This window comes from Callorhinchus milii, unplaced genomic scaffold (genome assembly GCF_018977255.1).
Source record: "Callorhinchus milii isolate IMCB2004 unplaced genomic scaffold, IMCB_Cmil_1.0 Scaffold4, whole genome shotgun sequence".
Taxonomy (NCBI): domain Eukaryota; kingdom Metazoa; phylum Chordata; class Chondrichthyes; order Chimaeriformes; family Callorhinchidae; genus Callorhinchus; species Callorhinchus milii.
Window position 1 is genome coordinate 1,553,565 of NW_024704745.1, and position 13,608 is coordinate 1,567,172.

General features: G+C 47.7%; 1 protein-coding gene across 1 annotated transcript in view; it reads left to right on the forward strand.

Annotated features, from left to right (window-relative positions):
- dop1b (DOP1 leucine zipper like protein B) overlaps positions 1–13,608 on the forward strand; it is a 57,058-nt gene that overhangs the window by 30,680 nt on the left and 12,770 nt on the right. The window contains 11 exon segments of the mRNA XM_042333982.1: positions 606–1,967; positions 1,970–2,213; positions 2,592–2,703; positions 3,072–3,260; positions 4,005–4,136; positions 4,523–4,657; positions 5,776–5,831; positions 7,766–7,870; positions 9,249–9,315; positions 9,998–10,142; positions 11,091–11,173. Coding sequence (XP_042189916.1) covers positions 606–1,967; positions 1,970–2,213; positions 2,592–2,703; positions 3,072–3,260; positions 4,005–4,136; positions 4,523–4,657; positions 5,776–5,831; positions 7,766–7,870; positions 9,249–9,315; positions 9,998–10,142; positions 11,091–11,173 — 2,630 coding nt within the window.

The window sequence follows — 13,608 nt, forward strand, 5'->3', positions numbered from 1 at the left end:
ACAGTCATGGATTGAACTGACCAATTTACTATATATTATTATGTTTGGAAGGGATTATTACACCTGGAAATGCAATCCGCCGATTGACTAACAACAGGGTCCCTACTTGCTGCTGGGTAAACAGAGGCGTGTGTGTGTGTCGAGTAAGGAAACTAGCCCAACATGTCGGGAATCGAACCCAGGTCCTCTCACTTGCAAAGCTACAGGACTCCCAACGACAAGATTTAACCCAAGATCACAAGATTGGTTTGGATGAAGAAGGTTCTTAGGTCTATCTGATCTCATACTTCCAGAACACCCACCAATCCGTCCCCCACCCACCAGTGGCTCTGTGGTTAGAATACTCGCCTCGCCAAGCGAGAGGACCTGGGTTTGATTCCCGGCAGGGCGAAACGTTAGGCAAGGTTCCTTTCTCCCGGTGTCCTGGCCTTCAATCCTCGAGATAAATTGGTCATTCACCTCCTGGCTATTGATGGAACATTGCTGTGCTTAAATTGGCTGCCAACAAATACACACAGTCACATTTTGGTGCTGCAACGAATGCAACGAATTTTATGAGCCCGATCGGAAACTCGTGTTTGTAATTGTGCGCAATTGGGTTTCAGACGATCTTCAGCTTTTACTGAACAAGAAGGCAGCCTACTCGAAAGCATGTAGCGTGCTATCGGAAAGTAGCTCTGAGGAGAGCGTCTTATTCGGACACATTTCATCAGTGGACAGAGAGGCCCTGTGGGCTGAGGTGGAAGGATACCCAGAGCGTTCCACCGCGAAGCGGGAGGTCCCGATAAAGAGCTGCGTTCGCAAGCTCAGTGAACCGTCTGAGAACATCGCTGAGGAGGAACACAGCGGCCGGACTGAATCCCTTGATGCCAGTTCGGGAGCCGGGTCCACAGACGTCACCTCTTCCGCCTCGCTGCCGAGCCCCGAGCCTCGCGATTCCATGAGCACCACCGAGGAAGACGAGCGCGGCTGCGCGGGTGATTTGGAGGGGGATCTGAACGGCCCCAGTTTCCCAGGCGGACCCCGGCCCCAAACCCAGCTGCCGCTGGTCCACACCGACTCGGAGAAAACCCAGACCTCGCAGTCGCTGTCCAGCGACGAGGAGGAAATTGACCTGGAACTGCAGCTGATCAGTCGCGAAAAGCTCCTGAAACGTCGGCGCGAGAAGCACGTCTTGGTGGAGGCCTTGTTCAAGCACGTGCTGCTGTACGGGCAGCCCTACGATGCCAAGCGGGTGCTGTACGCTTTCTCCGTCCTAGAGGCCGTGTTGAAAGCCACCCCTAAGGAATTCATCGAAGCCCTGTCCAGCACCAGCATGGACACCACCTCCATCGTCCAGTTGAATCTTATCAACAACCTTTTGGCCCGGCACCAGGAGTCTCTCGACGGACAGAGCTTTTACGGTAAGCTTCCGGCACAGTCGAGCGCGTCCCACCGCTCCCTGATGTTGGAGTTGCTCACCTACCTCTGCCTGAGTTTCCTGAGGTCCTACTACCCGTGCCAGATGAGGCTGACGCACAAGGATTTGCTGGGGAACCGGGAAGTCCAGGTGAATAGCGTGGAGGTCCTGATCCGGGTGATGACCCAACTGGTGGCCGTTGCCAAACCCCGGGACTGCAAGAATATCGAGTTCATTGGCGACTTGCTGTCCAAGTGCAAAGTCCAGGAGTACGTGCTGCTCGCCCTCTCTGCCTCCATGTACATCAGCGAGAAGAGTTACAGGCTCAGCCTGGCCGACAGGCACGAGGAGTTCATCGAGGAGGGCCTGTCGGAGGAGAGCCTGGTTAACTTCGGGGAAGACCAGATTTGGAGCGAGCACCCTCTCCAGATCGAGCTGCTGAAGCTGCTGCAAGTCCTCATCGTGTTGGAGCACCATCTGGGCCAGGTTCCCGTCGTCGATCTGGGTACCTCCTCCGAACTCTCCAAAGAGTGGCAACGGGTCATCAACTTCCAGCAGTCCATCACCGCCATGATTACGTGCAGTCTCAACCCATCATCTCCCAGGGAATGTTCGTCTCGGCTGTGGTTAGGGCTTTGCAGCCTCAATATGGTTACAGTATTCACCCCCCTTGGGTGAGCATGGTTACAGCCTCCCTGCCTTACCTGGAAAAATCCCTCGGACTAGTTGTGGCACCATTCGTGGCGCAGATCTGCAGGAACCTGGACAGCCTTGTTCAACAGTACGAGCGAGAGAGTGAAAAGCGCACAATCAGGTAGTAATAATACATAATAATAATCTTTGCATTTGGTGCAGGCCTTATTGTGAAAGGCGCGATGCAAATGTAATTTGTTGTTGATATCGCGGTGGTGAGAAGCCTCAAAGAGCTCTGCGGAAGATACTGCAAAGCAAATTAATATTAATAATAATAATCCCTTGCATTTGATATAGCGCCTTATCACTTTTTCTAGACGTCTCAAAATGCTTCACACAATATACTGTAAGGTGAATTGACTTTATATTTTGTGGGCGAAACGCGGCAGCCATTGCGCACAGCAGCGTCCCACAAACAGCCGTGGACTGAGGGACCGAATGCTACGTATATAAATTGAACTCTGCTTTCCTTTTGACTTTGGTTCCCTTATATTTTTAGCGCAACCACTAAAAAGGAAAACATCCCTCCAGATTATCCACTGACCCTTTTGGAAGGCCTCACTGCAATTTCTCACTTCTGCCTTTTGGATAGTTCAACGCAAGCGAAAAAGGTATTTTGCAGTCAACGCAAGTAATATTAATAATAATCCTTGCGTTTGATATAGCGCCTTATCACGTCGCTAAGGCATCTCTTCACAAGCTTCTCTGACCGCCACCCTTTGAAACTCCATCCTACAGTCCCTCCGCCTCGGTCCCTCCCTTGCCCCCTTCAAGGCCCATCTCAAGATCCTCCTCTTCGACCACGCTCACCCTCTTACCCTCCCTGCCCTCCACCCTCCCTTAATCCAATCCCCTCTCTCTCTGCTTGGGTCCAAATCTCTGACTGTCCAGGGCCTTGGGACGTTGTGCCGACTTGAAAGGTATTGTGTAAACGTCATTTGTTTGCTATTGTCACTGTTTTTTTATGTCTTCGCACTAGTCTGCAGCTCCGGGTGATTCCACAAGCCTGAAGAACGCTAGGAACGCAATCCTGGAGGAACTGTCTTTGATTATCAACTGCATGTCCGTCCTCTGGGGTGTGATCCGCAGCGAGGAATCGCAGAGAAAGCCAGTGAATCTCCTCGGTGTGGCCAAGGGCTCCTACTCTGTCTACTTCAAATCCACTAAAGTTAGTACCCGTGAAGTTATTGAAGTGTGTTTTTTTTTATCTTTCTGCATTTTTTGGAAAGTAATTGTTCTGGAAAATAAAGATTGTAATTCCTCGTCCTTAACTGATGTGGGTTCCTGACGCAAGGAGATTTCTAAATAATAAAATAAAATAATAATAAGCCTTACATTTGATGTATGAAATCCAAGTATTACTATTCTTATATAGAGTCTTCAGGATGCCTCAAGGCGCTTCACAGAATATAAAGTTAATTGACTGTGTCACACGTTTGGGGGCGAAACGCGGCAGCCAATTGCGCACAGCAGCGTCCCACCAAATTAGTGACCAAATTATTATTTTCTGGAGGGATTATTAGCCCCGGAAATCAAGCCACCAATCGACTTAACAATCGGGTTCTTGCAAATCTGTACATAGCTTTCGTCCCAGCCGAGATTCGTTAATAATAATAATAATAATAATAATAATCCTTGCATTTGATATAGCGCTTTTCACGTCGGGAGGACGTCCCAAAGCGCTTCACAGAACACACTGTAAAGTGAATTGACTGTATATTTGTGGGCGAACGCGGCAGCCAATTGCGCACAGCGATGTCCCACAAACAATCGTAGATTGAAAATGACCAATTTGTTATTGTTTTTGGTTTTGGAGGGATTATTATTAGGCTCTGTGTTAGAACGAAAAGGGATGAATTGTTTGTTGGGTTAGTGTTCGGATTGTAATCTCTTCTCTCCTCCTCTTCCTCAGACTTTCAGGCAGAAAATCTTGGACCTGCTGAATCCATTTGCCGCACAGATGGGAGTCCACTTGATGGCAGCCGTGGCAGCCGTGTGGAACAAGAAGAAAGGCAGCAAGCGGCAGAGCAAAACCAAGGGAAAGGTCGAGGCTTGTAACTGAAAACATTCTTGCGACAAATGCTCACTTTTAGCTCAGTGGTTAGGGCACTCACCTCGCAAGCGAGACGACTCGGGTTTGAATGCCGGGCAGGTCGAAACGATGGGCCAGTTTCTTTATTAGTTATTACTCCCGGAAACCGATCCGCCAATCGACTCACTCACCACTGGGTTCTTACATACTGCTAGGTCAACAGAGACGAGTGGAGTAAGGAAACTTGCCTGAGGGAATCGAACCCGGGCACTCTCACTTGCGAGGCGAGCGCGGTAACCACTATGCCACGGGACTCCTCTGAGACAGCCAGACTCCTGACATGAACGGACCGGTGCATTGTTATAATTCTAATGTTGCCTTGAATTTTGCACTCACAGATCTTGCCGGTGGCGAGCGAAGCACAGCTGACGCTGGTAGATTTAGTCCAAGGGCTGGACACGCTCAAGACCGACCGCATATTGCAACTCATCAAAGAGGTTGTGAAAAAGCCACAGCAGACCAAAGGAGAGGAGGTGACTCCTGGAGCTTACGAACTGAGATTGATTGAGATGATATTTTTGGAGCGGGTGGGGGAGCGTTTTTGCAATGCGTTGGGTGCGGAGGGGGTGCGGGAGGAGTGGGAGCACACCATTGAATATCTCCACTTTAAAAAGGCAGCCATATTTAATCTGAGCAGAGATTAACACTGATGTCTCTGGCTCCGAATTTGTTTCATTAGAACCTCAGATTTGCTGGGCCAAGGAAGACCGAGGTCCATCTAGTTTGCCTTCCACCGTAGTGGCAGTCGCTTGCACATGTCGTGCCCCAAACTCTACGCTGTATTATCCCGAGATATTATTTTCTAGCAGAAATCTATCTAATTTGTTCTTGAAACAAACCCCATTTTCTACTTCCACCGTCTCCCTGGGGAGCCTGTTCCATAAATTTACTACTCGATCGTTGAATTACTGGTTCCGCAGATTTGTTCTGAATGTACCTCCCCTTCAATCACAGGCCATGTCCTATTGGTTGACTGATTGATTGATTGATTCCTATTTCATCTATAGACAAGTTATTTTGGCATGGAAAACAACACGTAGCTCATGTTTTCATTTCCACTCACTCCCAGTCAAGGGGAGTTAATAGCAATCTGGCACCTCGATTGTTACCTGAGTGAGGTATCAGCTAACTTGGCCCCAACGAGAGAGGGAATCGGATATGCTCAGTCCAGCTCAATGGCGTATTCACCCAATGAGCCACATGAAAAGCTGTAATCTGAAGAGACATCATCCTATCTTTAATGAATGTTGATTCACTTCTGGATTTTCTAGTAGCACCATTGACGGACGGTTCTTCTGCCTCTCTGCCCTCACCCTTTGAAACTCCATCCCGCAGTCCCTGCCCCTCACCCCCTTCCCTTGCCTTCTTCAAAATCCATCTCAAGACCCACCTCTTTCATCCTGCCTTCAGTCTCCCTCCTACCCCTACCCTCCCTGCCCTCTGCCCCTCCTGATCCCAACCACCATCTTGGGTGAGGATCCCTGACTGTCCAGTGCGTTGGGACATCCTCCTAACCGAAAGGCGCTGTACAAATGTAATTTGTTGTTGGTTTTGCCATAACATATTTGCTAACGTATTGCTGTGTTCACAGAAGCCAGCTTTAGTGGATATCCCGATGCTGCAGTTCAGCTTCGCTTTACTACAGAGGTAATCCCACTTCTCTTGACGATTGAGATTACTTTCTTATGGCTCAGTTTTATTTAGCAACGAAGGTCCAGAGATCGTTTAATAGCCACCTCGCTGGTAGAGCTCTTGTTTACATCGGTTTGTAAGCCGTCAGGGGAGCACTTTGAGACGTTCAGCTGAAGGCTTGTAGCTCAGTGGTTAGAGCACTTGCCTTGCAAGCGAGAGACCTGGGTTTGATTCTCGGGCAGGGCGAAATCTTAGGCAAGTTTCCTTACTCCACACACACGCCTCTGTTTACCCAGGAGCGAGTAGGAACATGGTTGTTAGTCGATTGATGGATTTTTTTTCTGAGGCTAATAATTCCGTCAAAAAAAAATGGTCACTCAATCCATGAATGTTTGTGGACACTGCTGTGCGCAATTGGCATATCCTTTGAGACATCTTCCTGACATGAAGGGAGCTGTACCAAACGTAAAGATTATTTTCCTTGCCAGTCCAGCGCCTTGGGACGTCCTCCTGACGTGAAAGCTGCTATAGAAATGTGATTTGTTCCTTGCTGTTGTTGTTACGTCTGAGTATGCCCAGAGTGTGTGTAATAGCTTTCAGCCACAGAGTTCACAATACATTGCTGCATTTTTACAATGGTCCAACATAATAATAATAATCATCATAATCCTTGATTTCATTTAGTGCCTTATCACATTGGTGAAGCTTCTCAAAGCTCTTCAGAAACTTGCGCACAGCAATGTCCCATGAACAGCAAAGTGAATGATCTATTTCTATCCGGGGGATTATTGGACAGGTCCCAGAGAGAAACTCTAAATAACAAACATATTTCCGTTTGCTTTGTTTGACGACCTGTGAAATAGATTTTGGTGACTTTTTATTCCCCCGTATTTCCTTCTCCTCCCGCCCTGCCCCCCCTACCCCTCCGTCTCAGGCCACTACCCAGTGAAACTCTCAGAGCTTCCGAAGAGCGATGAACTTCAAGATCCTCTGGCTCGTTTTCAAATCTCTTCATGCCCTCGCACCTCCCTATCAATTTGATTTGCTTTACACCCTCCCCCGCTTCCCCGAGACCCACTCCGTCACCCGCTGCCTCCGCTCGGCTGGCTCTGGCCTCCTGTTCGTCCCTCGCCCCCTTCTATCCACCATCGGTGACCGTGCCTTCACTCATTACCCCCGAAAGCTCTGGAACTCTCTCCCTCAATCCCTCCGCCTCGCCCCCTCCCTCCCCACTTCCAAATCTCGCCTAAAGACTTTGCTTTTTGATCGTGCTTACGGTCATCTCCTCCCTCCCTCTTCCCCCCACCTCCCCCGGCTCGAGGTCAGACTCCGCCACCGTCAAGCACTCCGGGACGCTACCCCACGTGAAGGGCGCTGTGTTATGGTTGTTCGTCTGGTCAGAAGACATTGGTAGCTCAGGAATAGGAATAATATCTGTGTCTCTCCACACTGTGCTTCCAACCTCGCCTCGAAACTCTGAAGCACTGTCTGTCAATCCCTCCGCCTCTCCCCCTCCTTCCCCATTTTGGGTCGCGCCTGAAGACTTTCCTCTTTGACCGTGCCTACAGTCACTCACTCCTCCCCAGCTCCCCAGCTTGGTGTCGTGCTCTGCCACTGTCAAGCGCTTTGCGACCCTACCCTGCATGAGTGAGGGGCACTATATAAAAATATACTATAATAATAATGCTTGCATTTGATGCAGCGCCTTATCACGTCTTTGAGACGTCTCAAAGCGCTTCACAGGATACGCTGTAAAGTGTAGTGACCGTATATGTGGGCGAAACGCGGCAGCCAATTGCGCACAGCAGCGTCCCACAAACAGTCGTGGATTGAAGTGACCAATTTATTATTATTATTGTTGTTTTGGAAGGATTTACGACTGCAATTATATAATGCAAGTGGCTGTTGTTGTTGTTGTATTTCATCTTGCTTTGTGTCCTTTTCCCAAGGCTTCCCACAAGCAACCTGCAAGAGGTTTTGCCTTCCATGTTGAGTCTCTTGAAGGAATCCGTTCAGCTGAATTTGGCTCCGCCAGGACACTTCCTGCTCATGGGGTAATTACCAACTGTTTGTCTGTTTTGGAACTTGCTGCGTGAATTTGTGAATTTAAAAAAAAATACACCGAAAAAATGTAAGTGAAATTTCTTTGAACATCTTTTGTTTTTTTTGAAAAAAAGTTTAAAATGTTTCATTTTAGATTCACTGAACGTCTCAACCCGATAATACGTCAATGATCAAAACGCCTCTGTCCTGAATTAGCAATGCAACATTTTTAAAATAAATCATTTTTTAAAAAAACTTTTAAACAGAATAATTTTCTTCTTAAAAAAAATGACTCTTTTTAAAAAAAATGAATGAATTGGCGCAATTTGTTGTACACCCCTGGGTGACCATCCATTCGGAGGGTATGGGCTGAGGGAAACACTGACCTGTAACTGTATTGCTAGTTCATAGACCTAATTTATTTTACTTCTCAAATGCCCTCTTTATTTGCCCGTCTCCCCAGCTCCACCATGCGCAGGATCCGTCTGATCCAAAACTCCACCGCCCGCACATTCACCCACACTAAACCCCGTACCCCCATCTCCCCAGCCCTCGCCAGGCTCCACTGGCTCCCTATCTCACCCGCTAAACCTCGTATCCCCATCACCCCAGCCCTCGCCAGGCTCCACTGGTTCCCTATCGCCGAACGGGTCGATTTCAAGATCCTCTCCGACCTGCTTACCCACCAACCCCCAACCAGCTGGCTCCGGCCTCCTGTATGATAGGTACTTGAAGAGGAACTATGACCCACGTGCCCTCCATTCCACCACCAGCGGCCGCGCTTTCAGCCACTACTCCCCGAAACTCTGGAACACTCTCTCTCTATCCCTCTGCCTCGCCCCTTCCTTCCCCATCTTCAGGTCGCGCCTGTAGACCTTCCTCTTTGACTGCCAATGGTTTCCCCCCCCCACCACCATCTCAGCGTTGCGCTCTGCCACTGTCAAGCACTCTGGGACGCTGCCCTGCGTGAGTGAGAGGTGCTGTGTAAACGCAAGTTGTTGTTGTTTATGGAAGGGTGTGCACGACAGAGTTTTGATATCAATAATATTAATGTTATTAGAAGTCATGACGCAGCTCAGGTTCATATCCCTGACTGTCCAGCACCTTGGGACGTCCTCCCGACATGAGAGCTGTACAAGTTGTTGCAAGTTGTTGACGAAGGGTCGTAGACCCGAAACGTTGACTCCCTTTCCTTTCTCCATAGATGCTGCCTGACCCGCTGAGTGTTCCCGGTGACTTCTGTTCTTGTTTGCATGTTGTTGTTGTTGCTGTTGTTGGGGAATGTGACAAGTGCAGCTTGTGTCATTGCAACAGTTTAGGAATTGACGTTTTGTGAAGAGCAATTTGTCTTATTTTTGTTTTATTAAATGAAAGCTCTGAATTTCACAGCATCCTGAATGATTTCATGTTAAGAATTCCCAATTTGGAAAACAAGAGAGAGCAGAAAGATCTGCAGGTAAGGTCTGCACATTTCCTAATGCCCAAGCAAGTGGCCTTCCCTTGCCCTGTGAATGCTTGGCGTTTTCATCCAGAACTCTGCAGCCCGTGTCCTCTCCCGCACCTGGCTCCGAGACCCCATCTCCCCCACCTTCGCCTGACTCCACTGGTTCCCCATCCCCCAGAGGATAGAGTTCAAAATCCTCGTCCTCGCTTTCAAGGCCCTCCACGATCTTGCCCCTTCCTACCGCAGTGACCTGCTGACCGCTTATCAACCCGTCTGCTCCCTCCGCTCAGCGGGCTCCGGCCTGCTCCACATCCCCCGCCTGCCCCGCCCCACCATCGACGGTTGGGCCTTCAGCATCTCTGCCCTCAATCCTTTGGAACTTCATCCTACATTCCCTTCGCCACGCTCCCTCCCTTGCCTCCTTCAAGGCCTATCTCAAGACCCTCCTCTTCTCCCATGCTGTTGGTCACCCTCCTACCCACTACCCTCCCTGCCCTCCACCACACCCTGGTCCCAAACCCACCCCCGCCACCCCCCCCCCAAAAATGGGTCAAAAATCCCTGACTGTCCAGCGCCTTGGGACCTCCTCCTGATGTGAAGGTCAACGTGTAAATGTCATGTGTCGTTGTTGCTATTGTTGTTTTGGTCGTGTTCAACTGTGCCTCTGTTTTTGACAACTGTGTCCTTTTGCCAGGAGGTATCCCAGAAAATAATCGAAGCTGTGGGGAATGTTGTTGGATCGTCCCTGGAGCAGACCAGCTGGTTAAGCAGAAGCCTGGAGGTGAAGGCTGGGCCACAGGTTTACCCTGACGAGACTAATCCTGACTTGGATGAACAAAGTGAGTGTCTTTCGAGGCTCAGTTCAACTAACTTCAGTTATAATAATAATAATAATAATAATCCTTGCATTTGATACAGCGCCTCATCACGTCGTTTAGACATCTCAAAGCGCTTCACAGAATATATTGTGAAGTGATTTGACTGTATATTTGTGGGCGAAACACGGCAGCCGATTGCGCACAGCGGCGTCCCACAAACGGTCGTGGATTCAGCGACAATTTTTTTTCAGGAGGTGAATGAACAATTTTTATTTTGGGAGGTATGGGGTGGGGGGGTGATTTTTTAAAATATTATTTAATTATTATAGAATCATAGAATCCTACAGCCTGTGCCAGCTCTTTGAAAGTGCTATCCTGTTGCTCAGTAGTTAGAGCACTCGCCTCACAGGCGAGAGGACCTGGGTTCGATTCCCGGGCAGGGCAAAACGTTGGGCAAGTTTCCTTACTCCACGCACACGCCACTGTTTATTTAGCTGTAGATAAGAACTCAATTGTTAGTCGATTGGCGGATCACTTTTCCAGGGATAATAATTCCTTCTCCAAAAAAAAATTGTTCACTTCAGCCTATGACTGTTTGTGGGACGCTGCTGTGCGCAATTTGCATTTCACCCACAAAATATACAGTGAATTCACTTTACAATACATTCTGTCAAGCACTTTGAGACGTCTCAAAAAGATGTGATAAGGCGCTGTATCAAATGTAAGGATTATTATTATTATCGTGACTTTTTGGTGACTCTGTGCATGTTGTCAGATCCGACATACAGGTATTGTTGTTGTTGTCGTGTGCGTTTACAAAAATGTGGCTTGTTCACTGGAGCAGCGTGAAACTATTGGATCTTTCTCTGTAGTCATGTAATGTGTATGAGAATTTTACAACCAGGCAAGTGAGTGTGTCAGAGTTCTTCATTCTGAGAAATGAAATAATACTTTGCTTTTGACCTTAAGGCTCGTTCTCACTCCCCACTGCAGTGGTGTCCACAGCCGTTGCCTCTCCATACAGCGTGCAAGCTCTGACCCTACTTGCTGAGGTAAGTCCATGTAGAATCATAGAATTATATAGCACCAATGGAGGCCATTCGGCACATTGTACCTTCTTTGGAAGAGCTACCCAATCATACCCTCTCCTCCGCTCTTTCCCCACAGCCTTGCAAATAGTTCCTCTTCAAGTACCTATCCAATTCCGTTTTGAAAGCTATTGTCGAATATGCTTCCACTACCCTTTAAGGCAATGCATTCGAAAAAGTAACAACTCTCTGGGTAAACAAATTTCTCCTTGTTTCCCGTCTGGTTCTTTTGCCAATTATCTTAAATCTGTGTCCTCTGGTTACCGACCCACCCACCCGCCAGAGGAAACAGCTTCTCCCTCGCTACTCTATCAAAACCCCTCATAATTTTGAAAATCCTCTGTTAAATCTCCCCTCACCCTTCTCTGCTCGAAGCAGAATAATCCCAGCCTCTCTATGCTCTCCAAACAATTCTTGAAAATCTCCTCTGCACCCTCTCCGAGGCCCTGACATCCTTCCTAAAGTGTGGTGCCCAGAATTGAACATATTACTCCAACAATACACGGGCAAATTTCTACATCTGCTGTATTTCCGCAGGTTGATTGATATTATTTTAAAGTCGTATTGCTTTAGTAAGACCTTTTGAAAGAGCTGAAGACATAAGAAGGGATATAATAATGTTCGAGGGGATGGATGAACCATACATTTCAATGCAACAAGATCCATGGAACAAGAGGACTCAGGTTTAGAGTTGCAAAAGGCGATTTCAGTACAGACACCAATAAGTATTTCTTTACCCAGAAGGTAATCAACAAGTGGAATAGGTTACTAGATAGGAACCAGGAAACTGGATTCATTTTCAAAAAACAGCTTGATGCTGGGGTGAGAAGACTAGGATTCTGGAAAGATGAGAGCAAATGGGCCAAAGAGGCTTCATCATCCAAAAAGATGTTGTGCATCAATGTTGCACTTTTTAAATAATAATAATAATGCTTGCATTTGATATGGCGCCTTATCACATCTTCAAAACGTCTCAAAGCGCTTCACGGAACACACTGTAAAATGAATTGACTGTATGTTTTGAGGGCAAAACGCGGCAGCCAAATGCGTACAACAGCGTCCCGCAAACAGCCGTGGATTGAAGAGACCAAATTTTTTTTGCTTTTTTATGAAGGCAGAAAAGCGATCCGTCAACCGACTAACAACCGGATTCCTACTTACTGCTAGGAAACACAGGCGTGTGTGTGGAGTGAGGAAACTTGCCCAACGTTTCGTCCCGCCCGGGAATCAAAACCAGGTCATCTTGTTTGTGAGGCGAGTGCTCTAACCACTGAGCTACAGGACTCCACAGGATATAAAGTCTCAGCCATGAGGGAGCAAGCAGAGATGCATTTACCACGATTTACAGGTGGTGTCCTGTAGCTCAGTGGTTAGAGCACTCGCCTCGCAAGCGAGAGACCCGAGTTTGATTCCAGGCAGGACGTAACGTTGGGCAAGTTTCCGTACTCCACACACACGCCCCTGTTTACCCAGCAGTCAGTAGTAACCTGGTTGTTAGTCGATTGTCGGATCGCTTTTCCGGGGGTAATCATTTCTTCAAAATAAATTAAAATATAATAACAATAATAATAATCAAAATAACTGTTTGTGGGTCACTGTTGTGCGCAATTGGCTGCTGCGATGGGCAACCAAGTTGGGCAAACTGCTCCTTCGCCTATTGCTCCAATTCAAGTAACATCGGAAGAACACTCCTGGAGGAAGGAACACTCTCACCCTGTATCGAGCTTCTGAAGTTTGGATCAGCTTTCCTTGACATCATTGTACTTTTTTTCTTTACTTCAGACTGATTGTGCAGGTCAGTTGATCCGTCTGATGATGGTTTTAATCGCATCGGCCTTGGGTTTTTAGGCCAGCTCTGATTAAAGCAATACAGCAGCGCACGTCAACACTCAACAGCTCACTTCAGCTGCAATAACAATTTCTTCTTTCTCAACTATTTTAACTCTTCTTCATACACGGCACAGCATTACTGCCATCTTTTTAGCTAGAGTGCTACCACCACACACCCCGTAACACTTGCCACGCCTAGATAATAATAATAATAATCCTTGCATTTGATGCAGCGTCTTATCATGTCTTCGAAACGTCTCAAAGCGCTTCACAAAATATACTGTAAAGTGAATTTACTGTGTATTTCGTGGGGGAAACCCGGCAGCCAATTGTGTACAGCAATGTCCCACAAACAATACAATGCAAAATTACATTTCTACAGCGCCGTTCACATTGGGAGGACGTCCCAAGGCGCTTGACAATCAGTTATTTGGACCTGAGCTGGGGGTCGTGGATAGAGTGACCAAATTATTATTGTTATTTTTTGAAGGATTTATTACCCCCGGAAAAGTAATCCTCCAATTGACTAACTGGGTTCGCCTAATTAGCGGGTTCAAAGGTGTGTGGAG